Source organism: Aaosphaeria arxii (genome assembly GCF_010015735.1).
Source record: "Aaosphaeria arxii CBS 175.79 unplaced genomic scaffold BU24scaffold_5, whole genome shotgun sequence".
Taxonomy (NCBI): Eukaryota; Fungi; Ascomycota; class Dothideomycetes; order Pleosporales; genus Aaosphaeria; species Aaosphaeria arxii.
In genome coordinates, this window is record NW_022983478.1 from 865,287 (window position 1) to 891,069 (window position 25,783).

At 47.2% G+C, this 25,783-nt stretch overlaps 12 protein-coding genes across 12 annotated transcripts; 6 read left to right on the forward strand and 6 right to left on the reverse strand.

Annotated features, from left to right (window-relative positions):
• Positions 1-12: 12 nt before the first annotated feature.
• Positions 13-721, reverse strand: BU24DRAFT_410177 (uncharacterized protein; the record flags this gene model as incomplete). The annotated part of the gene is made up of 4 exons (XM_033525973.1): positions 13-27; positions 89-187; positions 240-393; positions 516-721. 4 exons carry the CDS (start codon positions 719-721, stop codon positions 13-15), a joined length of 474 nt encoding a protein of 157 aa, XP_033382770.1.
• Positions 722-1,487: 766 nt separating this feature from the next.
• Positions 1,488-2,600, reverse strand: BU24DRAFT_423385 (DUF1961-domain-containing protein). Its single transcript, XM_033528238.1, has one exon. It carries the CDS (start codon positions 2,325-2,327, stop codon positions 1,623-1,625), a length of 705 nt encoding a protein of 234 aa, XP_033382771.1. The 5' UTR covers positions 2,328-2,600; the 3' UTR covers positions 1,488-1,622.
• Positions 2,601-3,246: 646 nt separating this feature from the next.
• On the reverse strand, positions 3,247-5,443 carry BU24DRAFT_433798 (FAD-binding domain-containing protein; the record flags this gene model as incomplete). The annotated part of the gene is made up of 7 exons (XM_033529998.1): positions 3,247-3,521; positions 3,574-3,779; positions 3,848-4,178; positions 4,246-4,336; positions 4,409-4,470; positions 4,524-4,871; positions 5,419-5,443. 7 exons carry the CDS (start codon positions 5,441-5,443, stop codon positions 3,247-3,249), a joined length of 1,338 nt encoding a protein of 445 aa, XP_033382772.1.
• A 220-nt stretch (positions 5,444-5,663) lies between these two features.
• Positions 5,664-6,642, forward strand: BU24DRAFT_481891 (uncharacterized protein). The gene is made up of 2 exons (XM_033533210.1): positions 5,664-5,751; positions 5,832-6,642. Exons 1-2 carry the CDS (start codon positions 5,699-5,701, stop codon positions 6,466-6,468), a joined length of 690 nt encoding a protein of 229 aa, XP_033382773.1. The 5' UTR covers positions 5,664-5,698; the 3' UTR covers positions 6,469-6,642.
• A 327-nt stretch (positions 6,643-6,969) lies between these two features.
• BU24DRAFT_410181 (uncharacterized protein) lies at positions 6,970-8,567 on the reverse strand (the record flags this gene model as incomplete). Its single annotated transcript, XM_033525974.1, has 5 exons — positions 6,970-7,457; positions 7,507-7,583; positions 7,678-8,069; positions 8,207-8,314; positions 8,382-8,567. The coding sequence occupies 5 exons, from the start codon at positions 8,565-8,567 to the stop codon at positions 6,970-6,972; spliced, it is 1,251 nt and encodes a 416-aa protein (XP_033382774.1).
• A 678-nt stretch (positions 8,568-9,245) lies between these two features.
• On the forward strand, positions 9,246-10,268 carry BU24DRAFT_493056 (UbiA prenyltransferase; the record flags this gene model as incomplete). Its single annotated transcript, XM_033533939.1, has 1 exon — positions 9,246-10,268. One exon carries the CDS (start codon positions 9,246-9,248, stop codon positions 10,266-10,268), a length of 1,023 nt encoding a protein of 340 aa, XP_033382775.1.
• A 925-nt stretch (positions 10,269-11,193) lies between these two features.
• Positions 11,194-12,182, forward strand: BU24DRAFT_481897 (uncharacterized protein; the record flags this gene model as incomplete). The annotated part of the gene is made up of 3 exons (XM_033533211.1): positions 11,194-11,249; positions 11,389-11,821; positions 11,961-12,182. The coding sequence occupies 3 exons, from the start codon at positions 11,194-11,196 to the stop codon at positions 12,180-12,182; spliced, it is 711 nt and encodes a 236-aa protein (XP_033382776.1).
• A 514-nt stretch (positions 12,183-12,696) lies between these two features.
• Positions 12,697-14,430, forward strand: BU24DRAFT_463230 (putative FAD-binding oxidoreductase; the record flags this gene model as incomplete). Its single annotated transcript, XM_033532098.1, has 3 exons — positions 12,697-13,267; positions 13,345-13,497; positions 13,619-14,430. 3 exons carry the CDS (start codon positions 12,697-12,699, stop codon positions 14,428-14,430), a joined length of 1,536 nt encoding a protein of 511 aa, XP_033382777.1.
• Positions 14,431-15,480: 1,050 nt separating this feature from the next.
• BU24DRAFT_348534 (NAD(P)-binding protein) lies at positions 15,481-16,328 on the forward strand (the record flags this gene model as incomplete). Its single annotated transcript, XM_033523569.1, has 2 exons — positions 15,481-15,763; positions 15,817-16,328. 2 exons carry the CDS (start codon positions 15,481-15,483, stop codon positions 16,326-16,328), a joined length of 795 nt encoding a protein of 264 aa, XP_033382778.1.
• Positions 16,329-18,001: 1,673 nt separating this feature from the next.
• Positions 18,002-21,281, forward strand: BU24DRAFT_451484 (uncharacterized protein). Its single transcript, XM_033531109.1, has 9 exons — positions 18,002-18,124; positions 18,179-18,188; positions 18,250-18,365; positions 18,425-19,081; positions 19,129-19,381; positions 19,442-19,647; positions 19,699-19,840; positions 19,925-20,403; positions 20,459-21,281. The coding sequence occupies exons 1-9, from the start codon at positions 18,036-18,038 to the stop codon at positions 21,258-21,260; spliced, it is 2,754 nt and encodes a 917-aa protein (XP_033382779.1). The 5' UTR covers positions 18,002-18,035; the 3' UTR covers positions 21,261-21,281.
• A 48-nt stretch (positions 21,282-21,329) lies between these two features.
• On the reverse strand, positions 21,330-22,340 carry BU24DRAFT_481898 (uncharacterized protein; the record flags this gene model as incomplete). The annotated part of the gene is made up of 1 exon (XM_033533212.1): positions 21,330-22,340. The coding sequence occupies one exon, from the start codon at positions 22,338-22,340 to the stop codon at positions 21,330-21,332; it is 1,011 nt and encodes a 336-aa protein (XP_033382780.1).
• A 754-nt stretch (positions 22,341-23,094) lies between these two features.
• BU24DRAFT_348503 (uncharacterized protein) lies at positions 23,095-25,362 on the reverse strand (the record flags this gene model as incomplete). The annotated part of the gene is made up of 1 exon (XM_033523566.1): positions 23,095-25,362. One exon carries the CDS (start codon positions 25,360-25,362, stop codon positions 23,095-23,097), a length of 2,268 nt encoding a protein of 755 aa, XP_033382781.1.
• Positions 25,363-25,783: the final 421 nt, after the last annotated feature.

Here is a 25,783-nt window from a genome sequence, read left to right on the forward strand (position 1 = left end):
TGCTTAATACCATCACTTCCGCGAGAGCTGTGCTAATTGCAGCATAGCTACTAAACGTACCTCCAATGTTTTCTCCCCTTCCTCATACACTGATGCCCCCACTCTTGTTTTGCTGCCCACCGCCCTCTGCAGGTATCTCTTGTCCAGTCGATATTGTCATTTGACAAGCGAGGGTAACTCCTAGAACCTACATCAGGCACAGGTTCAGATAGCTACCTTCTGGAAAGAGATTTGCACACAGTCCAATGTAAGAGTAGCGCCAGAACGCTCAACAAAAGGCCCCCAGGCGATGATAGGGTCGCCCCCTCGAAGGTTCCCTGAGCGTATGTCTTTTCAACGCCGAACTTGATCGTGTTGTCACGAGCTGTCGTGAAACCAGTCGTTAGGCCGTCGCTAGGAATGGTCACATTGTACTCTTGCAGTTTGAGTTAGCCGTTCTTATCAACGTAGACTCTTGTCAAGTAAGTATCATTGCAGGATCCATGCAGCTGAGAGCACATACAGCGCAGACTTACCTCGAGTTCCGTTCTGGATGGACAGTGTGTCTTTGCCGTCGGACGCCGTAGCGAACGTTATCGGCGACCAACAGAACGCTGTGTTGAAAGGCGATGGTTTTGTCTTTCAGCTCGTCAACGCTGTTGGCGGCCTTGCTGACCACCAGCTGGAAAGGGGCAGCGAGGACGCTTGAGGCGAGAGCAGAGAAAGCAATGGTAGCCTTCATTGTGTCAAGGCGGCTGCGGCTTGTGGGTCTATTGATATAGTAGAGAATGTCTTGCGAGCCTGACATCCTATGAAGCTCTGCTCTCGAACGCCATATTTGAACCTACTTCCCAGTATTGTGTTCTACTAACGCCTATGCCAGCTAGGAAACTTGAGCATCAATCATGATTCAATCAGTGGCTAAAGGATGGTGATGCGGGACTGCTGTTTCTGTTGGACACAATGCGAAATGGGTAAACTAAACAACTCTGAGTTGGCTATCGCTGATTACGATGTTGCTCACGGACCAGCTTCGGAAAGAGGAAAGAGAAGTCGCCTATGTTGTTTATCAAACCAAACCTTTATTTGGCGCAGAGCGACAAGCGACTTACAGAAGCACTTTTCCTTGATCTCGTTCTGCAGACTTTCGAGAAGAGAGTAGGGGACCACGATCTCGAATTAGAAATTGAAGACTTCGTCCGCAGCGACAAATGGAATAGCCTGGATGATTACGACGCGCTTCAAGCAGGCATCAAATTGCCCAACCGGGTTCTTCAATGCGTGCCTCCTGATGCAACAATAGTACTGGTTCTGGACTGCGTCGACCAATGTCAACGGTCATACGAGATTGAGAGGTTGCGCCTTGGAGTAATTTACGTCCTTGATGCTTAAAAATAATATGAGAAGGTCGTTATGTCCTTTGAAGCACTGGTGCAGATTCTGAAAGATGGATTCAGTGTGTACAATATGTTTGTAGCTTGCTGACCTATTTAGCGTACATTTATCACGCAGAGTTGTAGCAGAAGGGATAATGATCACCCCAGCGCCAAAATATTATATGCTGTCGGGTTTGCAGACCATTTGAAAATCCCCTCTTCACAAACGATGGCTTCAGCTCATTCTCTTCTCAAACACTATATCTCTCAATCCAATTTCCAGACCTCCAAATTGCGATAGCGTGCAACAAGCGGTTGCATCTGACGAAATGCTATCCGGCCTTCTCGGACGACTGGACCAGTATTTGTTTTGGTATCCTCCCAGGAAAAGAGCAACAATCCATTGATAGAGAAGCGCACATCGCGCTTGTCTTTGACAACTTCGACCTTGTAAAAGGCTCCCTTCGCATCAGCAACCGGAGGTAGTGGGTCCGCCCCTTGCGCCACGAGATGAAAGCCAGGAGATTTTCGCAAATTTGCTAGATGGAAAGCGCGCTCCTCCGGCCATCGTCGACGGAAATATGACGCATGAAGAACACGAATATCTCCAGAGTGATATTGGGGATAACTCCCGTTTCGAGGCGCAAGGCCTTTGTCGAAAATGCTACCGCCAGCTACTGATGCTCCGCCGAAGAAAAACATTGCAAGACCGGGTTCCTGGATGGCCGAAAATTCCCAAGTAATGCGGATGCGATCAGGGAAAACTTCAGGTAGCCAGTAGACGAAGTAATCGTCTGCTTTGCCTCTGCCACTAAGTTCAAGGGTGTTGTTGGACACAACTGCGTTTAATGGGCCTTCGGCTACCCAGCTCGCGATGGAACTGCTGTCATTGAATGTATTGCGATAAAGGAGAGTATCAGCTCGGGCAACGGACATCATGAAAGCAGTTTTGATAAGCGTGGAAAGACGCATGATGAAGACCCGAGACTGTCGTGGCGACTATCTCAACAGAGAGAATATTTTTGACTGTATATTTTTGCAAACAATTCGCCAGCGGCACAGCTATGGCAAAACCACACCTTATAGCTTCGCGTTTCGGCCAAATTTCATCGTTGTCTGTGGACTTTCATTGCCCCGAAATCTTTCAAATCGCGCGTCAATGCTCGACGAGCTCATTTCTCACTGCGCGAGCCACGGGTAAAGTACCTACAAGAGTTTAGAAGGAGCGGCATCGCAATGTTGCAATCGCCCGCGAACAATGCATCATCGTAGTAAGTCCAAGCCCAAGAAGATTAACAGCAGTCTCTTGCCGTTCGCTTGCCTCTGAGCTAGGGTCAAATAGGGTAAGGCTCGAAAACCAAGTCCCTCGCACATTTCCACCTATCAATCGATAGTTGGGAGAAATAATAATGCCTTACGAGCATTTCATCATGTGTACTCGACTCAGTTTTCCGATCCTTTTTCTCTGATTCAAGATCACTCATCATCTGCTCAACACTATTGCGGGCGAGCACCTTCTAGGATGGTTGTGCCATGGATTTAGCCCAGGCGGCTTGTGAAAATGAAAAGGAGAGATACACGGGCGTTCACCGTGTACGGCAGCAGAAATCGTGCCCGAATAGAGATAGGCAATATGTCGTCATCCGTTTTGGTATCTCAAACACCGAGAAGCACTGGGATAGCAAGTAATTAATAGTTAGATAGATAAAGATATCTCTAGGTATATGATGCATTTTTTATAGTTTATTTGCTAATACATTTACTTGCTTCTGTAACCAACTACTCCCCTGCTTGTTTCTTTCTAGTATTGTTTGATGACTGGAAAGGATTATAATGTTGTAGCGACATGGCGTATAGTCAGTTTGTTGATAATGGACCTTGATGTTACCTTCTAAGCTTTTGACAATAGAAACCCCCCGTTTTGTAGTTTCTGGAACACCTCGCCAGGGTCGTACTTCTTTGCTATTGTCCGCATCCTTTGTAGATTAGCTGCTCCATACGAAGCAAGTGGATTCTGGTCCCTTGATGCATCGTTTAAGAACAGATATGGTACATGCAGACCTCGTGCCTTGCTCAATTCAACCCATTTCTGTTCAGTAGCAATTGGAACAGCTCGTACAGCATCGTCATCTTCAGCGCGTGTCCAATCAACCAGAGTAGTCCACCCTTTCTTTCATGTAAGCATTTCTCAGACACTAATTTCAGATAAATATCTTACATTGATGTGCTTCTTTTGGGACCCCCATGGGGTTTCCACCTTTCCTAGAACCCTCTCGAGCAAGATTTGGGGGCACAGGTTGAAGAGTGAAGGTCATGTTTGCTCCAGTAGAATTGTGGACTGCATCGGCCTGCTGTCTCCAAAAAGCGTAAACGTCTTTGTAAAGCTGCGCGTCAACTTTAGAGCTTGCAGCCCTGTAATCGTGTCTGTGCAAAAACCATCAGTTCTTTACGTTTGTAATCCTTTCTCGTGTTCGATATCAAAAGCCACTTACCGCAGAGCTCCGGGGGCAGCAACTCCACCTAACAGATCGGTAAGGCTTTGAACAGTACCGTTGGTAGTGAATACGGGCGCAAGTGGCGTCAGACTATTAAATGCATCGAACGACGCAGGTTTGGTCGCTGGTTCGGAGTAGAAGAAACCTAACGTCGTGGACTCAAGCCCAATAATCAAAGCTACTGTTGCCTTTACGTCAGAAGCGCCCGTCTTCTGCCACTTCGCAAAAGCGTCCAAGATTGCGGGTACTTCTGATGTGGCATACTGGCCCACCTGATACCACATATTCTTCACTGGGACGGTGTTTGCCTTATAATTCACTACAATACCTGCCGGCAGGAAGGTAACCGAGTCAGATAAGATCGTAAGCCGGGGTGAAGACAGAGCAACACTAACCATAATTTGGCCCTCCTCCTTTTATCGCCCAGAAGAGATCCGAGTTTTGTTGTACACTAGCCTCAACTATCTTTCCGTCTGCCAGCACAATCTAAGAAAGGTTCTTTAGTAAATTGGTGTCATAGGTAAACACTAAAACTTTAGTAGAACGAGAACGACCTACCTCTACGGACTTGAGATTATCTACTGCCATGCCGAACTGACCCGAGAAGTGAAAGAACCCGCCTGGTAGGCATTAGCCTTGCGCAATGTAGTCGAAAAGGAATTGGAAACTATACCTCCTAGGAACGCGCCGCCAACACCAACGGTTGGGATCCTTGCGCCTAGGACACCTACATTGTAACTGTCCAACTTGGCATAGACAGTTCCCCACCGAGCGCCTGGTCCCAAATCGACTATCTTTGAGTCACTGCTCACAGCGATATGATTTATCTTTCGCAGATCGATGAGCAAACCCTCTCCTTGTAGGATAGAAAATCCCGGATTGGGACTATGACCTCCACTCCGCACCGAGAATCGATGATTAAAAAGATTCACAGTCTTGAGAATTTGAGACACTTGCTCCTTTTTGTCTGGGGATGCGACGCAGCTCGGCGTTAACCATGCGGTTTGTGACCTAGGCACGGCTGGTCAGCGTCTGCAATATGAATATGTTGCAACGGCAGCCGGGAGAAGCATGGACTGGGAGAGGGAATTTTACCAGCTCCTCTGGACAATGTTCTTGTCCACGGGAGGCGGATTCACTGCAGCCTTTCCCAGTACTAATTGAAGCGTCTCGCATGAGGTAGCATCGAGTCGGGACTTATCGTAGGTTTGGTTCTGCAGGTAGGCGTCGAAATTGCTGTCCTTGACCAAGCGATCGCGGACAGCGTCGGATTGGTCTTTTGTCAGATTCAAAGAAGTTACAAAGAAACCTATCGTCTCATTTGAATTAGGAGCTGTAGCTCGTTCCAGGAGGAATGAATCTGCAGCAACAGGACTAGGTTTAAGTGCTAATGCAAAGCAAATCAGCGATAGTAACACCATTATCACAGTTCACCTTCTGGCCTTACACAGTCGTAGAGTGAATGGAACAAGAATGTATGGTTTTCTACAATAGAAATGCGAGCCTCTATCTAGTTATACTTATCTACCGGGATTGACATATGGAAACTGGCAAACAGTCATGCGCACATGGTATTGGCAAAATTTCCGTCATTTAGAACATCAAATCATTCTTCAGATCTAAATAGAAAGAATGTGTTTGTTGGAAGACCCTGCGAAACAAGGATCCGAGATTGACATGTCGATATTATCCACCACTATAAGCCAGCCTCACGGACAGATAAGAGGCACAGCAGCTGACCAATCTGTGACAAAAGGGTCGGGTATATAAGCACATTGAGAGAAAATCTCCTCGCTTACGACATGACAGGAAACAACGATCTCAATCTGATCGCTTTTACAACGAACAATGCCACCTCCACGACCGCGGAAGATTACAGCAGGCGAGCAAGTTGTCTCGGTGTAAGACTGAAATGAATTTCTACACAGCTTCCTTGAAGGTCAAGAAAACAATGCGTGCTAACGTTGCGACCTTTATACAGTTTTGACGGTGCAATAACTTTCCGCAACCTGCCACACCCAACCCGAAACTTCAACCTTGAGGTCACCTTCTCAGATCACCACCCCCACCTTCTACGCCTCCGTGAACATGAACCTCCACCCCACTTCCACTACCTCCAGGTTGAATACTTCCAAGTCATAGAAGGAAGTCTCTACGTCGACGTCGGCCCGAATCGCGTCCTCCTTACTCATAACGATGACGAGCTCCCAGTGCCACCGTGGGTTCGCAACCGGACAATCCCTGGACCCTTATCAAATGACCAACAGGTGACCAAGTTTTTACTTTCCGGTCCAGCTCCGAAGGGGAAGGAATCTCGCATGTTAGATTACATTTTCTACGAGAACTACTATCGTTACATGGATGAGATGGTATCCACGGGACAGGCTATAGATTTCATCCAGATACTCTGCATGTTCGATGCTGGAGGCTCTTGCATTATGTTGCCGTGGTGGGTCCCGTGCGGGATGTTGGTTTCCAGAGCTCTAGGAGTAGTAGTGGGAAGATGGATTGGTGCGATCTTAGGTTATCAGCCGTACTACCGGGAGTGGACTACAGACTGGGACACTGCTGCGCGACGGATGCGCAGCTCACTATGGCAGAGGAGATTTGCCGGGTGATAAAAAGACCACGATTGGCTCGGACTTGTGCCCTGTTTCGAGTTTTCATTTACTATTTTGAGGATTTCCTTGAGTAGCAAATAATGTGGTGCGGCAGTGAGGAAATAGATTGTGGATTTTGTGGGGTAGACTATGGGTTACACGAACTCCGCAGAAAAGCAAGGTTTTGCCACAGGTATCATACAAATGACCTGCGAGTACTAGTATCTGCATCAAGGACTATGATTGGTTACTCCATAGATGCGTAGAGTATCATTAAAACGTCACTTGAAGGGAAAAGTAACACTATGCAGACAAATTTGTGTTTACAAAGCTTCAGGTACTGATGTTGGTACAGTACATACATTTGATGCAACAATGCTGGGCACGGAATTCACTCGTTTCTACAGGCAACTTGATAACCTCAAATGTTCCTAGATCATAGCTGAGGGACACTAAGAAGTGTACATTTGTTCTCATTAGAAGCTTTCGTTCGACTAGCAACCTTTATACACCGGAACGTTAGGCAACGTCTGTACCTTCCTCCCTGCCCATCTCCCTTTCTCCCTCCCTATTCCCGCGACCCTTACACTGTGTCTCCCTACTACCTTCATTCTCCCTCCGAATAGTCGTAAGTTCGAATTCATCATTAAGTGCTGTTTGCGACTCTCCACTGTGCATTCGAATATACGGATCCCTTCGTCCCCCTCTATCTCTACCAACTCCAACACCAACAAATCCCCCAGAGCTATCTTCCAATCTCTGACTCGTTGACCTCAAGCCTGAATAATTGTCCTTAGAGGTGCACTGACTCTTCTGCTGCACAGTCTTGATAAAAGCGCCAACCTTGGACCCAGCTGAGCGAGCAAACCGCTGTAGATATGGTTTGAGTGCTATCAAGGATGAGCCTATCATGGCCGCTGATAATTCCGCTTGTGTTGGGATCCACATTGTATAGCCGTAAGAGTCAAACTGAGGAGGTATGACAAGGGCAAGTTGTTGGTTTGCCCCTTTACTCAATTGTCAGTGGGAAGTTAATTGAACTGGATGAACACGTACATCGTGGGTCTATATACCCCATTCTATTCCACTGAAGACCGAAGACGGCGAGTTTGTACGTTGCAGCTATGCAAGCACTAGTATACATAAGTAACAAGTCTCAATTACAGCAGAAAGAGAAGGATTGCTCGAAACCAAGCATCAGCATGGGAGTTGTTGTAAAAGACTTACCTAGCCCCGAGAGTAAACATAGTAATCGCGCCAAATTTCTTCCCACCGCTCAATTGCAACCTAAGAATCGGAAAGACTGGCAATATCAAAAGGATCAGATCCAACACCAGAGAATAGCTGTAAACCGCAGCATCGTATATCCACTTCAGAATATTGTCCCCACAGTACCGAGCCCTCTCAAAGGGTTTCCAGAATTTGTGAATAGGCTTGCAGAGGAAGCCGGCATAGATGACGAATGTGATGATATAGATAATTGTCAACGCTATGGTGATGCGGATGGCGAAACGCATGGGTTTACTAGCTTTTGAAAAGACACGATCATAAAAAAGAAGAATGGCGATGCGGATCAGGCCACTAGTGAGTGGGTAGAGAAATTGGGAGATTGCGATGCCCTAGGGTTATTTTGTTAGACAAGAGTACTTCATTGAAGATCTATGAAGCGTCTTCTGATAGTGTTACAACACTACCAGCGTAAAAGAATCGTTGTGCTGCATAGTAGAGAGCAGCACGGGCAGTGGATGATGCTAACCTTCAACCACAACTCAAATTCCTGAATGGATACCTCCCACAGTGGTTTTTCAATCCCAGCCCGTGCATTCACATAGGCACCAAGTACCGAATGCGCTATGTATCCGGCCTAAAGAAAGGAGATTAGCCACTGGTTGTGTATGAAGACAAGCAGAAGGGCACGATGATGGCCTTACCAGAGCCGGAATCATGGCCCAGTCGTCATAACCGAACAATCTGGCTCTAAATCGCAATGTAAGTCTTGCGATCGTCGTAAATCCCGCGATAATGAGTAGAACAATGATGAAAATTGTTGTGTCCCATTTTCTGTGCGCGTTATTGATATGAGTTGGCGGTGGGTGAAGCTCGGCCTTTGAGGACATCATTCGATCTGCCTATGAGTGATGGATAAATGGAAGTAAAAGGCAGAAATTAGAGATTCTCAAGTAGAGTGAGCTTTCTACTTCGTTCATGGTATCGATTAGACCTGGCTGATAGGACGACTGCAGACGTGACGTAGAACATGCCTTGACAGACATATCGGTGACAGTGACGCTCCTGCCGCAATGGTGATAGACTTTAACTTTATTTAGAGAGTGATTGGCGACTTTATCGGGAAGGAATGACTCTATGTTCGTCCCTCAAACGAAGCGGCACAGACAGGTTGAACTGATTGAGCAGCCATAAATGTAACCCTGGACAGATACAAAACCCGATCCTTGTTCGCGCGTTGAAAATGTCTCATCAGGCCATCACCTCCCACCAATGAGATTTGCGCTCGTTCATTGTGCCACCGATGGGTAGATTTTCTGACGATATTTCAATGTGGCCGACAGGAGGATTCCGGTAGTATACCACAGATGTAGTTGCCTTTAATGAATGATGGGACAGGTGACTAAAACTCAAGAGATTATATGAAGCGAGGTGACAAAGAGAGAGAAGACCAAATTGCAGAGAAAAGGAAAAAATAAAAGGGCCTTGGGGGGTCGTCGAAGGGCCAGATCTGAACCATCTAAACGATCCTACAACTCTCTTTCATCTTAAACAAAGGATTATTCCAAATGTCTTCTGATACCAAAGCCAACGCCGGCACACTGGCACAGCAATACGGTGGGAACAGCAGGTCGGGATGGGTCGGCCGTCTGCCCATTTCGTGGCTCCCTTATGTGCAGCTGGCTCGCTTGAGTCCTCCCGCGGGCTTGTTTCTCATCTACTTCCCTCACTTGTTCGGTGTGTTGCACGCAGCTATCGTACAGCGCACAGAGATTTCGCAGGTGGTACAGTCGGCATTACTCATGCTGGGTGGGAGTTTCTTTGTCTCCAACTCCATTCACATCTGGAACGATCTCATCGATGCACCTTTGGACGCAAAGGTGGAGCGTACTCGCAACCGACCTATTCCACGTAAAGCCATCTCACCAGAGGCGGCATTTGTGTTTACTGTCACACAAGCAATTGGAGCGGCTGTGTTCTTGCCTCTTATGACAGGGAACACCATGCGCAACATTCTATATGCTGTCCCGAGCATATTGGGCTGGACATACTATCCATGGGCGAAAGTACACACAAACGTGCCACAGCTAGTGTTAGGATTCTGTCTAGCATGGGGTATCCCCATGGGCTCACTGGCCGTCGGGCGAGAGACCATTGGGTTTGGTGAAGGCGGCTTTACGCTGGGGATCGAGCCTGCCACACTGTGTCTCATCCTAGCAAACACTTTGTGGACGATGATCTATGACACGATCTATGCACACCAGGACCTTAAGGACGATATTAAGGCTGGTATAAAGAGCCTGGCAGTTCTGTATCGAGAAAGAACAAAGACACTGTTGTGGCAGTTGCTGTTGCTGATGGTAGGGCTTCTTGCAGCAGTAGGATGGCTGAGTGGAATGGGTCTATTGTTTCAGGCAATAGCAGTCGGCGGCCCCATGGTGTCTCTGGCAGTCATGATCCAGAGAGTGGAGCTTCAACGCACAGAGAGCTGCTGGTGGTGGTTTGGGAATGGGTTCTGGTATGCTGGGGGAGCCATGGCGGTGGGGCTCGGGGCTGAATATTTGCGGATCATGACAACAACAGGCCATTGACCAAGAAACTGCCGTGATTGATGTACGTTGGATGAACAGGAATTGGGAGACTGCCCGTTTGCGTGTGGGAATTGTTCCGTTGCTTGGCCAGAGAGATGCAACCAGTAGTGGGGAAAGCAAAAATGCGTCTTACTCATGTTCTCGTATCACAACATAAAGTTCCTTCAAATATTTGCATCGAAGTGCCTGTATGTTACTTCTTGCTGGATCGGTAGGGTCGTTGTATCATTGATGAATTCAAAAGTAGAGGTACGAAGAAGTACAGGAACTTGAATGGGAGTTACAATAAGGTTGTTGGCAAGGAAGCGCTACTTGCCACGGGCCGCGACCCACTTACGCCCCTCTCGCTACTGCAAGACCTCACAGACAATATAAGGTAGGCTGGCAGGCTGGTAATAGTCATTCAATCTTCCTTGTACCAACATCAATACTTGTTCCACCGCTGCGCCCACTCTTCATCCAACTTCACTCTCATTTGTCTCTATTCCCTTTACCCGGAGGGGGGCCCACAGCCGGGCATGGACTTTGTTGTTCTATGTACATACACATGCAGACATTGCTAATTCCCGAGTGCCTCATGGGCGCAGGGTTCGGGTAGTACGGAATCTTCGGCAAATATCATCCTTTACCTAGGCTATACAAATTCCGTGGCTAACGTCTACTGCTATTGGATGGGACATATGAGGCGGCATATATTGAATGCAGCCCAGCCAAATATAGAGTTGCCTGCAGATTCCCCGCATCGGCGATGGCAAGAGGGAATTCTATCATGTGCTGTAAAGGTCCCTGTAATACCAATGCCAATATCAACATCCAGTCCACCAGTACAAACAGGGCAAGTATTTTCTATGTCCCGTTCTCGTTGTTTAGGAGTAAATAAAGAGAGAGCATTGAGGGAATAGAGAACTTCAAATCTATCAATCAAATGGCCTCACCTTCGCCGCTCCGCACAAAACCAGATAGAAATCATCCTGTAGTCGCGTAAGCTCTGTTTCAAATCTCCTCTCAGCTGTATCTATTCGTCCACCATCTGCAGTGTCACCGAACTCCCAGCAATACACAATGTCCAACATCATGCTTTCATTGACAACCAACTAACTCCCTGGCTCTTGCTCTCCAGCTTCGATGGGGCGATTACCGCCCGCGTTCATCCCGACCCGTCTCACCCAAACCGGGCCTTTAGCTTAGAAGTCCTCTTCCATCTCACCCATAACCACCTTCTAAAACTCGGTTCGCAAAAGCCGCCTCTGCATTTCCATCCCTATCAAGATGAATACATCCAGGTAATCGAAGGCCGCCTCTACGTCGAGATTGATGGCGTCGAAACTCTTCTCACCCCTACCCATGGCGAGGTCACAGTGAAAGCGTGGTCCAATCATAGGTTGTATCCTCCTCCGCCTACCGCCGATGGAGAGAAGTGCAAATTCATCCTATCCGGTGCCGACACTCCACATGCATTTCGTCTTGACAATGTATTCTTCTCGAACTGGTATGGATACCAAAATGATGTTTTTCTCAATGGGAAGAAATATGATCTAATACAACTTCTTTCGGTGAGTGCCTTACATGACTGCGACCCAATTACCAGATGAGAAATCATCGGCGTCAACCGTGTGCACCTGTCTGATTGATCTGCTCTTCACGTCGAATTAACAAGTCTGATCCATTAACATATCATGACTTTTGATCCAGATGTTCGACGCCGGTTCCTCGTATCTTTCTTGGCCTTGGTGGATCCCTTTTGGGCGGTATGGCTCTATGGCATTTAGTATCGTTGTCGGTAGATGGGTCGGGGGTTTGTTGGGATATCAGCCTTTCTATAGGGAGTGGAGTGTTGACTGGGAGTCAGCTTGTGCGCGCATGCGACAGTCGATGTTCCAAAGACGTTTTGCAGTTGATGAGAAAGATAATTGAGCATCTTTCGCTGCACAATCTCTGCAATGTTGCGTTAGGGCGCAGTTCCCTTAGGAACGGAATTGATGTTCACACAAGATGCTTTGAGGCTGATCTTGCCGCCTTCCTTTTCTCATAGGAACTAATGTCATACTTGCTACAAGAAAGTAAACTTCTCGCTGCATAGATTAGCTGACCAATTCGTAGCCTCGGCCTATCTCATAGGCCCCAATGAAACCATCATGTCACACCTTGCCTCGTGGCCGTATCTCGTGCATCTTAGACGACCAGTACAAGCGAAATGAAGTCATTCCATGAAGGAGCTACCTTATGAGTCCGTGGCCGAGGACTCAAAAATCAAACACAAACCAATAAACGCCACAAACAAGCTAGGCTTTGATCCCTTCCCGCTTATTCTCGTACATCAGGTCCATAAATTTACCGAAGTACCTTCCTATTACAAACACTGGGCAAGCAGACTGACAACCAAGCTTTTAAAGAGGCGGTTCCCTTCTACTTACAGTATCATCCAGAGATGCGGAACGAGAGCGCATACTGCATGGCTGTCATGGTACCTCTTGCCGCCAAATCTTCTATATTCCTACTACTTGTCTTGTCAATAACAACACCTTACCTCACAGTCGCTGCCACGATACTGGAGTCAAACACATTGAGGCCAAATATTAAGCAAACATGCGAGACTCTAAAGGCCACTGTGCTCACGTTCCTCCCGTCCTCGTCTAACTACACAGCCCTGGCAACAAAGAACTGGTCTGGAACAGCTTGGAGCAAGCCATCCTGCATTGTGCAGCCGTCAAGTTCCTCTCAGGCGCAGGAGGTTGTATCAGTTCTCTCAAAAGGTGGGGTTTCTTTCGCCGTTCGCTCCGGTGGACACATGCCATCCCCATTGGCGGCAAACACCGATGGTGGCGTTCTGATAGATCTCTCTGGACTCAAGTCTATTCAATACGATGCTAGGAAATCGGAGGCAAAAATTGGTGCAGGACTTAAATGGGGTGAAGTTTACGCCGAGTTGGAACGATCTAAGGTAACAGTTGTTGGCGGCAGAGTTCTGGATGTTGGAGTTGGGGGATTGATCTTGGGGAGTAAGTCACTTTCTTCATAATCTTGAATCTTTGAACAACATGTACAGAGACATCGTTAATTTATTTTGAATGACTAGGTGGTCTGTCTTATCTATCTGACCTCTATGGGCTTGCATGCGACAATGTTGTCAACTTTGAAGTTGTTCTTGCGGGTGGGAAACTCGTCAATGCCAGCGCCAGAGAGAATCAAGATCTATTCTGGGCGCTTAAAGGAGGACTAAATAACTTCGGTACGCGGTCCATCTTATCAAGAACACCCCCCTCTCCTTCTCACTAATTCAATGTCTACAATATGGTAGAATTTGCCCCAAAAACACAATAAGCTAATGTATGTTTTCCGTGGCTTTTTAGGCCTCGTAACCTCGTTTACATTAAAGACCTATTCGATCTACCAAGTCTGGGGAGGAGTTAAGTTGTACAATTACACAGACCTGCCTAAACTCCTCCGTGCAGCGAACGAATATCAGTCAACTCCGACTAAAGACCCGTACGCAAATTTCATGCTCCAAGCCTTCCCAACAAATCAATCAATTGGCGTAGTACTGAACATGGTCTATCTCAGACCTGTTCCGTCACCCGCTGCATTCGCACCATTCTACAATATCCCCACGACGGGGGATTTGACGAGAGTGCAGACGCTCAGGGAGATGATGAGTGGACAGGGCGTACCAGATATACCGAGATGGGATTGGCGAACGACGAGCTTTAAGCCTAGTGAGGGGGTATATGAGAGGATTGAGGGTGTTCTTGCTGAAGCACCCGAGGTGGCTACAATTGCAGGTTTGACCGGAGGTACATTGGCTTTAGGATTGCAGCCTATTTCTACGTTGCTGGTTGATGCAGGAAGAGAGAAAGGAGGAAACGCGTTAGGGTTGGAGAGGATGAATCAGACATGGTGGGTGCTGGACACAGGACATTGGCTCGAGAAAGATGATGAAGTTGCGCATGAGGCGACGAAAAGGCTAATCAACAAGATCAATGATGAGGTAGAAGAGGAGCAAGCTGAGGTGGATTATCTTTTCATGAACGATGCTAGTTGGGATCAGGATGTTATTGCGTCATATGGAGAGAATAATGTGGCAAAGTTGAAGGCTGTAAGAAGGAAGTACGATCCGCAATTCGTCTTCACGAACTTAGTCTTTGGAGGGTTTAAGTTAGGCTAAATCTTACACCATGAGATTTTTTACCTTCTTAAAATAGAATGCAGGTTGCAAGGTTGAAGCTACTTTGTTCTTCAGAGGAAATACGTGTCGCATTTAGCTATGCTGGTGATAGTCTCTTCCATATAAGTCGCATCCGTTCACCTTTTACACTAAGAATGCAGTTTTGGTATCTGTAGCTGTTTACATGATTGAATAAGACTATGAGCAGGGAAATTCGGACTTTTCTGGTGTTCTCTGAAAGATTTTCACTTTCAACTCAACCATATCGGTCCCTTTGCATCCCCCACACTTCACTTCTCCGTCAAGCCTTAGCACAATCTCTTTACTTTCAGACAAGCAGATTTCTCCCATTCCTCCAATTCCTTCCTAAGTGTAACGACGTTTCAACTCAGGCAACAGGTTTTACCTCCTTCTTTGTCCAAGTAAACTTTGGGAAATTATGTCATTTCAGATCCCAGATCAAGGCAAATGTGTAATCCTGCAACAGTGTGTCGATTAGGATGCTTCTGCCGTCCATCGGTAGTTATTGTGGCGACATTTTTCAGGGGGCAGGGGATTGCGGCGTGGTAATCAAGCGGTGAGGGAAAGTTGGAAGTCCTGAAAGGAGTTTCCAAATGAAGCATGTGACGGAGTGAGGCGAGGCGACCTTAGAACATAATCAACGGAAATTATAGTGCCAGGCGAACATTGCTATGCATTACCGATCACTGGGGTACCTATCACTTAACATTACCAATGTACGGGCTAAAGTCGGCGGAGTACAAGAGGACGTTTTCTTCGAGAGGGGTCACTCAAAACCAGATGGTCGGTATTGTGGGGTTGCGAGTAGAGTTTTGATTCAGTATAAGACATGCAGGCGGGGAGTTTGATTAGGGCTCGGCGATGGATATTACGCGGTTGGTCGGGTTTTGCGGTTATATATGGTGGCCCCAAATGCCTGTTGCCTCCAGGTGGTGAATTGAAGTCACAATCTAAACACACGCCTGATATCTTCATTCCTCCTTGGATACTCATCTGCTTATTCGATTATTCCGCCGATTATCGTCAACTATGGCCCCCAATATTGTTGTTGTGACAGGTGCAAATACGGGCCTAGGATACGCAATCGTCAAGGGACTTCTGGAGTCTTCAAAGACATACCACATTTACCTCGGAAGCAGATCTGCTCAGAAGGGAGATGAAGCGGTCAAAAAGGTTTGCGGAGAGGTTCCAGAGTCTAAAAGCACTGTTGAGCTACTTGAAATCGACGTCAGCAGTGATGAGTCCGTAACCAAAGCTGCGGATATAGTAGAGAAGGCCCATGGCCGTCTTGACACACTTGTGAACAATGCTGGTGAGAACCTCTGGGCGAAGGATGAATTTGAATGCTTGAGCTGAACATACTAGGCGTGGGATTTGATTCGCTGTTTACTACGGGTCAGATGTCCTTGCGAGATTCCTTCAACAAAACCTTTGACATTAATGTTGCGAGCGCAAATGTTGTCACTTATACCTTTGCTCCTCTCCTCATCAAATCCTCGGATGCGCGCCTGATCTTTTTGGCTGGCATAGGACAGATAACAATCGCGGCTGAGAATTACTTCCCAACACCACCATTGCCTGCAGGTTGGCCAAAGGAAGTTGGCTTTGAGACAATTGCGTATCGTAGTAGCAAGGTAGCAATGAATCTAGTCATGCTGGACTGGAATCACAAGTTGAAAGAAGACGGAGTGAAGGTGTGGAGTATCAATCCAGGGTTCTGTGCTACTGGGTTGGTCGACGGGAATGCGGAAACAATGAGTGCAATGGGTGCACAGCCAGCCAGCGTGGGAGCACAGAACATCATCTCGGCTATTGAAGGCAACCGAGACTCGGATGTTGGGAAATGTCTTGATACAGATGGTTTGCTACCATGGTAGTGAGCTGTGTACGCTTTGATTCGCGCGTGGCACGATTCACATCATTAATCAATATCTCACCATTGGCTTATTGAATGATGTTAATGCGCCTGTCCTCAGTTGTGCTAGTCTTGGTTGAGCGAAGCAGTACAACAATGGGTCTACCATCTGCAGAGACTCAATGGAATGCAATGAAAGGAATACAAGATGAAAACCTTACTGCGTGTCTGCCCACCTGGCATACTGCAAGATAATAACTACAACATCAGTCGAGGGCAGACGAGATCGCATATGGCTAGTTATCAATGACCGCATAACGAATCAACACATTGCTGCTACTGTTATGTTCTTTTGTAAGACGAATGTGGTAGTGTGAAAGCCTTCAATTTTAATTACGACAAAATTTAAAAGTGAAGCTTGCCTAAGAGAGCCGGAAAGATTCTTTACTGCTATGGTTGAGATCGTTGGTACTCTAAATGAGAAGCTCTGCCGTTCAAAGCTGCGAAGTATCCGACCTCATCCTCCATACAAGAAGTCCAGGAGGTCGTCACGGCACTATAGCAACGAGGTCCATTTAGTGCTTGCGTTGTTATAGGTAGCCTTAATCTGTTGCAATTCCACTTGATGAGCATAGTGATCGCAAACATGACGAGAGTTGGGTCCAATAATAACAGAAGAACGAGGCATCTTTGCTTCGAATCCTTTGAAGCAGTCTCCTTTGATGTCTTTAGGACCTCAGTATAGACAATTACATCACCAACTATTTCACGCTCAAACATTTGAAAATTCGCTCTTCCATCAGGAGTAATCCTAAGAACAGATAGGAAGAATTTATCTAGTCGGCGTGTCTTGTCGCCCACTTTTGAAATGGGGGGAATTTCCATTGCAACGAAATAGCATCCTTAGGATCTAGAAAGCCCATCAAGATTGAAACGTGTGTTCTCTTCCTTTAATGGGACCAAATCCACAACAAACCATTTCACCCAGCTTTCTTTAACACAACTATAGAAGTAATCATGGTTCATCTAGAGCCAACCGAGAATTGGGACCAAATTCATCGACTGGGGGACTCAAATAGCACGTGAGTCTCTACAGGTTATTCAAGCAGAACATTTTACCTGGACAGCTTGCTGTAAATATGTTGCATCGTTTGCGCGAGTGTGTCGGGAACAGCTATACTCACAGTCATGCTAAAAGAAGACTACTAATGTCTATCGCCTGATGTAGCAAGTAGAATTCTACCTAGGTTGTTGAAAGTTTCTGAAGAAAGGTAACTTTTACAAGTCTTGAGTTCAGGCTTGAAAAGTGGTTTTATTAGTTGAATATCAAGATGGCTAGGTTTCGGAAAGGTGCATCACTGGAAATATGTACAACTTTCTCAACTGACAACTAGTAATGAAATAGTTATCTTAAGAAACTATCACAGCAGGTAAGGAGAAAGGCGTCCTGCTAGAAGGTACCCCAGATCATGATCTCCTGATCCCTGCTTGTTGGTAGTCACCAAGGCATGCCTACCTAGCACCGGGGCAGGCGGGGTAGCGAAAAGGGTGGAGTTGCTGCGAGTAGACTAACTTAACACAAGTAACTAGCCAGCTAGCTAGTCAGAACCCCGGCGTGTCCAGGTCAACCCGGCACCCGTCGCCTGATTTCCCCATTATAAGAGCACCTAAGACATTCACCCACCACCCAACCCCCTAAGACAGTTTGCAAAGATTTCCTTCACTTGCCATGGAACGTTCTCTAAAGCGCGCCTGGGAGAACGACATCGGAGAAGGAACGAAAGAGACCAAGAAGCGGTCAACTATTGCCTGTCAAGCGTGAGTTCTATAGTGAAATTGAATTGCGTACATGAAACTTACTTGGTGCTCAAGATGTCGTACAGTAGGTTGCTTGTAGCGCAATTATCTCTAGAATGAGTCTCTGACATTAATTACAACTTAAGGCAAAGGTGAAATGCGATGTCAATCCATACGCGCCTCCTTGTCTACGATGCGTCGCAGCTTCCATTCCATGTTTTTTGCCCGAAAGTCGTCGAGGGCGGGTTAGAGGAAGTAAAAAGTAGGTTCAAAACATAGCTGAACCTTCGATAAAGAGGTTATATCCTGATATTGGTGTAGCCGCAGTACTTTCGAGCAAATCCTGAGCAACGGGCAAGGTACGCAAAGTATGGATGCCCGACGAGATGCGCCGATAGAACGTCAATCTACGGATATCTCTGTGTCAGTCTCTGAACAGGTAATGTGCAATTTAACAGAGAGCACCGAACCCGCCAGTCATAACAATGGTTCTGGAGATCTGGAATCCCAAGAAACAGGAACCATCACTCCTTTGGATCCACACAATCTTATGAAAAGCTTAGATGAAATCTCGTCCAGAAAATCGAAACAGCTTACACGGCGGCTACTCCACCTCTTAGGGGAACAGTTTCCAGTATGCGAAAGCAAAGAAGTGGAAGTTTCTAGTGAGGGACAAGGCAGCTTTCAAGATCTGCTTCCTTCGATCACCAAGATCGCTAAGCAAGGGTGGAATTTAGATGGCGGCTCGGACTCTAGGAGATCAAAACGACCAGCAGTTTTGTCCGTAGCTGATTTGCCGTCCGAAGATGCTCGGTTGCTGGACTTGTGGACTCCAGCTGCCTTGCAAGAAATGGTCAGTGAGACCACGAGATACTTTGAGTACGGGCTACAAGGCTCAAAACGCGATGTCGCTCGAGATCTAGATCCCCTACAAAGGTCCATGATCAGTTTCGATCGGGCTCACGAACTTTTCACTGCGTAAAGTCACTCTGCAACACGTTGCTATATCTACTCACCGTAGACAGATACTTCGACATGGTACACCCTCAGTGGTCTATGCTCAACCCATCTCTCCACACACTACAGTTTGTCCGCAGCCGATCTGCAATGCTGACGACCACTGTATTGGCGTTAGGCTCTATAGCCTTGGCTACATTGCCGGATCATATCGATGAACAAATTGCCGAAGCGAAGAAGCTTTATGCCCACGCAGAGAAACTAAGTCTCGTGGTATACTCAACAGGCGCAAGATCAATCGAAATTGTACAAGCCCAAATTGTAAGGAGTCATTTTTCAACCTTAGTGGATGAGCAAGCGACGACCACTAATAATCTACAGTTACTATCTCGCTTTGGCATGTCTTCGAGAACACGCCTGGACGAGCAGCGATGGCTCCGTTCAGCGATGATACCACGCATGGCAATAGAAATTGGCCTCATACCGCGCTCACGAGACAGACAGCATAATGCCGATAGCGAAGATGCAGAAATGCAGAGGTCGAATGCGCTGCGAACCCGCGCCTTTCTGATCCTGAATGAATATAGGTGAACTGATCAAGACGCATCCATTCAATGGACTTTGCCTGACTGAAACAGATTCTTTTCATTCAATGGAAGTGCGCCAATAGATCTTGATTGTTTCAATCTTAATGGAGAGGAAATTGAAGAGATAACACAGCTTACAGCAGATCATCATTCTGTTAGCCTGCCAGCTCTTTATCAGCTGTATCTTTTCCAGGTATGTTTGGATGTTTTCTTATTATTTTCAGGTTGTCGCTACGTTTTCCAAAGTATAATCAGATGTATAACATTACCCTTCTAGAATGAGCTTCGTAAAAGGGCGGATTCCTATAGTGGACAAAAACAGCTGGACACCTTACATCTCGAGGCCGATCTGGCGTGGATATCATCGTATATACAGCAATGGATCCGGCAATATTGCAGTCAGGACGCTTCTCCAAGGAGTAGGGCGCATTTGATTCATGATGCTCTGAGTTGTCAGTTGCTCTTATCAGCTCGCATTGTTGGAAAATTGTCTGAGTCGGCCAACCTGCCAACACATCAACGACGACTACTCGACACAGCGCTTGCCATATTTCGAAGCGCCCTTGATGATCCCGTTACCATACACATGAATACTCGCGGCAGTATTTTTCCGTTTGCTGGTGCCATTATACTCAGGTTCGGCGAGAGAAGAGACCTGGTCCTTCGCTTAGCCCTTCGTTTGGCGGGGGACCCTACCAGACCTTATGTCCCCAATTTTGTCCGAAATGCCGGTAGTCAATTGCTGGCCATGCTTTGGTAAGATCAGCCAGACTGCGCTGCTTTTAATGTTGCAAGTGACTAAGATGATCAGTGCAAATCAACCTGGATCGAAACCCCAGTCAGACGATCCATCGTTAAATCTGCCCGAGAATCAGCATGAGTACAACGAGGCAGAGTACTGTCCCAATGAACAAGTTGGTAACCATAGGTTGGATGACGCGCGAACACGTACAGCAAACCTGACCAAAAAGTCAGAATCGCAGGATCGTCAGACACAGGCGGAAGAAGACGAGTCGGGACGTAGGCAAGAAAGCCTGTCCAACGAAGCTATTCTCAATTGCCAGATGCAACCCGAAATGCCGGCACAAGTGGTTCATGATATAAACTGGACAACCTCAACATCGTACACACCTGCCAATGTGTCCCTTGCCGCTACAGAAAACGGAAGCAATCTTTTCATTCCCGACTATTCTCTCGATTTTCCGTATACGCCGATCTCGACTGAATATCAAAGACCGATTTTCTCCTCACAAGACCTAAACTCTGACTATGAAATGCTAGTAGCTAGGACTATTCATCCGCACCAGTCTCATCTCCAACAGCTCCCGGACGGTCAGCAAAACCTTGTATCAGAACAAGGATATCAATTTCATTACGGGATGGGAATTTTCTCGCCTGATAGCCAACCTCCGGTCCTGCCTAGAGATCCCGGGGAAATGACAGCAGGAAGAGAGAGCTCTGCCCTCGGTGGACGAACTGAAATCATTTCTCCAGTCAACTCGACATGCACAAGTAGTATGGACAATAGCCAGGGACACATGAATCGCCAAGAGTATCAGAGGACTTTGTTTTCCACTATCGAACAGCTTCTTCAGCTGGCTTCGAGAAGCTAAAGAACTGCATGTAGTATTTATAGCCAAATCCAAGTTTATCAAATGTTTTCATTCGTAACAAACTGATTATCAACTTTTTTTCGTGTACACATCGTCTCTATGTAACTCATTCAGCATCGGCTTACCCGCTTTGAATCTGCGGATGTTCTCCGAGATTATTTCGATTGAGCGACCTGTACGGTTGGGCATGCCAGGCGTAGAGTGTGGGGTGATATAGACGTTAGGCAGGTCCCACAACTGAGACTTTTTGGGCAATGGTTCAACCTCAAACACATCGAGTCCAGCACCAGCGATTTGTCCAGTGGTGAGAGCATGTAACAGAGCTTCTTCGTCGACGATCGGCCCTCTGCCCATATTGATGATTACCGAACTTGGCTTCATTCTCGTGAATTCTTTGGCGCCAAACAGGTGATGAGTTCGGTCTGTCAAACTGCATGCAATCATTATGACGTCGCAGTCAAGGAGCGCTTCAACCGTCGCTCCCTCCTCATCGCTGAGCATAATGTCCACATCGATTGGAGTTTCTCTCTCCATTTTTGGCTTCTTCCTCCGCAGCACCGTGACGTGCATCCCAAAAGCGTGGCCCAGTTTAGCCATCTCCTGAGCAGTATTTCCGTAACCGAGGATACCCAATTTACGTCCCCATAATGCACCACGCAACCTGAAATCTTCTCGACCTTTCTCCCATGCCCGTTCTGTTTGTCTCTCTAACAAGGATCTTGTGTCGTATGCTAGTGCCATAGCAAAGAAGAAACCGTGCTGCGCGAGCACCGGTGCAGACCTGCCTGCGGAACTTGTAACGACAAAACTATTTTCCAGCACTTCCGGGCGTGCAGATTTATTCAGTCCCGCATGATCGCAGTGTATCCATGCAAGACGTGGTGCATCGAGCATGTACGATTCGATATCGCTGGCCAGGATAGCAATATTGGCCGACTTCAGCGCATTTTGGATGCTTGCCTTGTCGTCTGCTTTGCACTGAATGAATTCGGCAGGTTGACAAAGCTCACGTAGGACATCGATTTCAGGTTGCTCCCACGCAACCGTGCTCAGGACCGTGTGAAGTTCGCGGGGTGCCATCATGGGTTGAGCAGTAATCATCGAAAAAGGATTTGGATATTCATGTGACAATATTTTTAAAGCAAATGTTGCCAAAAGGGAAGACACAACCCACATCTCTCAGAAAATCTACTCTAGCACTGACTCAAAGATCATCATTTCTGTCCTGTCGGTCTTTACTGAGCTAGAGCCACCTCGTTGCTCGCATCCGTAGGAGCTGGCAATTAGGTTTCGGCATTCACTCTCTAATCAGCCTCAACATCATCAAGACGCCGGCCCCGGGCAAGTGAATTATGTGACTAACATTGTGTCCTCCGCAAGATTACAAGGTTGGCGTTAGTGCAGTAAAGTGGCACCCAATCAGGATTCGAAATTGAGCCGTCAAGTTGCTAACGGTGCAAGCGATTTAAGCCTGTCGTTGATATGTCCCTCATCCAGCGCATCGACTGCCGTACACGCGTAACAGCGCGTACCGCGGCGTATTCGCTTCAAGGCCGGCTTGCTAGCGTGAGGCCGTGAGGCCCTTGTCATAGCACCACGCGCTACGAGGTAGCATTTGCGGAGAATTCACACACCAATTAGACTAACCAATCTTAAGTTATTCAGTTCATAAAATGTGTTTGTGAACGTCAAGATGAAGAAATGTATTAATACTACGTGCTTTGTTTCCTGAAGCGGGGAACCGTGGCATGTTTCCTTACTCCCCCGCTTCCCCCCGACCCATTGCTTCATCCATGTCTACGGAACGTATGTTACAAAGCAAAATATTCCATCCTCATGGCGTGGGATTGTGTATCATAGTAACGCCCTCGCTGCATCGGCTTGGTACGGGAAGGGTCGTGCCATTTGGGTCCCCGTTTTGACCTCCGTCTTCATTGCCATTTCTAAGCCCGTTCTCCGGTTCATTCGCTGATACGCTTCGTAAATCATCTTTGAATTCATGATGATGGTTTCCATTTGGGAAAATGGCGTCATTTCTGCCCTCTCCATCTTTCATTGATGAGCCCCCGACAAGGTGGTCGTTTTGCATTCCCTCAATGATCACCACTTCAAATAAATCCAGCTCAGGCAGCTGTATAACGCCACCCACAGTTTTCAGTTCCGTGTTTGCTCTCAGAGCTCGTGCTCTAACTTTGCCACCACCAGTAACAGTGATCGATCCTCCAGAAATAGGTAGATGTGTCCCAAAATTGAGTTTTCGTGCGCCAGACATGTTGATCAAGTGGACCACCAGTTTTCCAGCCGTTTGGTTCACTGTGACCTCAACTTGCTCAGCGAGGTTGAAGGAAATTGGTTCTGGCGTCGCGATCTGACTGAATACATCGAGGAAGAAATCGCGAAGACAGGTAAGGCCTGTTTCGCGATATGCTTTTCCCACAGTGAATGGAATGAGAGCACCTTGTCCCGAGCCGTATCTGGCCACGCCACAACCTGGCTGATCGTTCTGTAGGTTCCCATATGCCTTTTCTGGGGGAGCAAATGGTGCCCGAGCGAGGACTCTATAAAACGTCCGAGATTCTGGTTTCCAGTCGAAGTAATAGGCGCATCCATGTATTGGGATAATTGGTCCGACATAGTAATGTATGTTCTTTGTCTTTTGAGGCGGCGCGACGTATGAGGACCACAGAAACTTTCCCTCAGTCACAGCCGCGCGTCGCCGGTGTACAGGTAACGATTCGAGTTGGATGTTCCCAGAAACTCCTTGGCCAGTCGAGCCTGTAGCAATAAGATTGCCTCCCTGTCTCTGAACCCAATCGTCAAAGATCTCAGCTGACCCGTCCCGAAGTTGACCGAGGCTGGGGAGAACGAGATTCTTATATCGATCGAGAGACCCGTTTGCATTGGTCTCTGGAAGATGCTCCATGGCAACGACATCAAAGGGGATTTGCGATTCCTGAAGGGCATTGTAAAGCCCACGGAATTCTGCAAGCGCATTTGCGTATTCCTTTTTCTCCATAAAGGCTCTGTCTGGTCGAACCAACCCCGTCAAGGCGACTGGAGCCATTCCAGTGTAGATGTCACTCCATTTCTTGTGGAATTGCGTGATATCTCGAGCGTGGTCCAGGCATGGGTACGGTATCTTGCCTGGAACCCCCATCATATATGTCGATGGAGTGCCACCTCGGGAGATGCTCTGTAGGAGATATTGTGCAAACTGTGCAGGCTCTTCTCCGGCCATTCGGTAACGCATGTCGATGAAACAGGTGGAGTTGGAAAGGACAGGCACTTTTGGACGGAACGAAATCCATGAGCTTACCCATTCTGAGACGGTGTGATGCCAGAAGTCTCGGCCAATCTCATTATTGGATTCTTGATAGACAATATCTGCTAGCTTTGTTCTAATGATTGCTGCCTCTGGGAGTTTCGCAGCCATAAATGCGCGGATCTTAGAGGTTACGCCATCGATGACCTCTCGGCTGAAGTGAAGCCATAGGCCATAGTTGGCATCTTCAGGGCCATTGGGAAGCTCCAGGCCATCAGAAAAGGCAAACCACCGCGATTGACAGCTATCACAGTGGCATACTCCGTGATAGTGCTTGAAATAGTCCTCTTCGTTCATTGTTGCCCAGTTGAAGAACAGGCCATCAATTTTGTAAAGGGTTGTAATCTCTTCGAGAATTTCATAAATTCGGTGTTGATAGTAATCTCCAGAAGGGCAAACGGATACCAGACTAGCAGTGTGCTCTTGGAAGTGTCCAGTTGGTGACATGTAGCACCATTCGGGATGTTCTGCGGCAACCTCTGGCGAAACCTTGGAAAAGTCCATTCTGGCTAAGAACTTGAGTCCGCGCGCATGTGCAGCCTTGATTGCATCTCCTACTAGATCTCCGCTAGATCTTCTGGCTAAGTTCGAGTTTTGCGATTGGAAGGCAAGACTGGTAGGATATTGTGCTTGAATACCGCCAACTCCGCAAAGCCATGCTGTGGCACCAAACTCTTTGATCCAATCAGCCACCGCGTCGACATCCATGTCCGCATCAATCTCGCGGAGGTTGGTTTGGACGACCCCAAACGACTCAGACCACCATTTGCTGGGTTTCATCGAGACAGTCATTCTGTACCGTGTCAATTGTGTCGGATAATGTAAGTCGACAGGATACAAAGTTACATACGATGAGCAGAATAGGAACGAAAACCGACAATATAAGTAGTGGGCGCGCTGGAATCACTCCAGTCCATCGCTTTCATTTAACGTCTTGCTAGCTGTAGTAACCATTGCATTTCCCTCATGCGCTTCTACATTGCGGAACTTCGGGTTTCCATGGGTAACTCGAATCAGTATCGGGAACAATACAATAGTATCCTCAGAAGTAAGCGAGAAAATGAGCTTGGGAACAAGATCTGCGTGTGTTATGAGAAGCAGTATGCTGTCTATTAGCCGAAGTCCCCGGCGTGAGTTTAGGTTAGCGCCGTTGGCGGCATAGACTGTATGGAAATAATCATTTAGTGTGAAAATCGAGCAA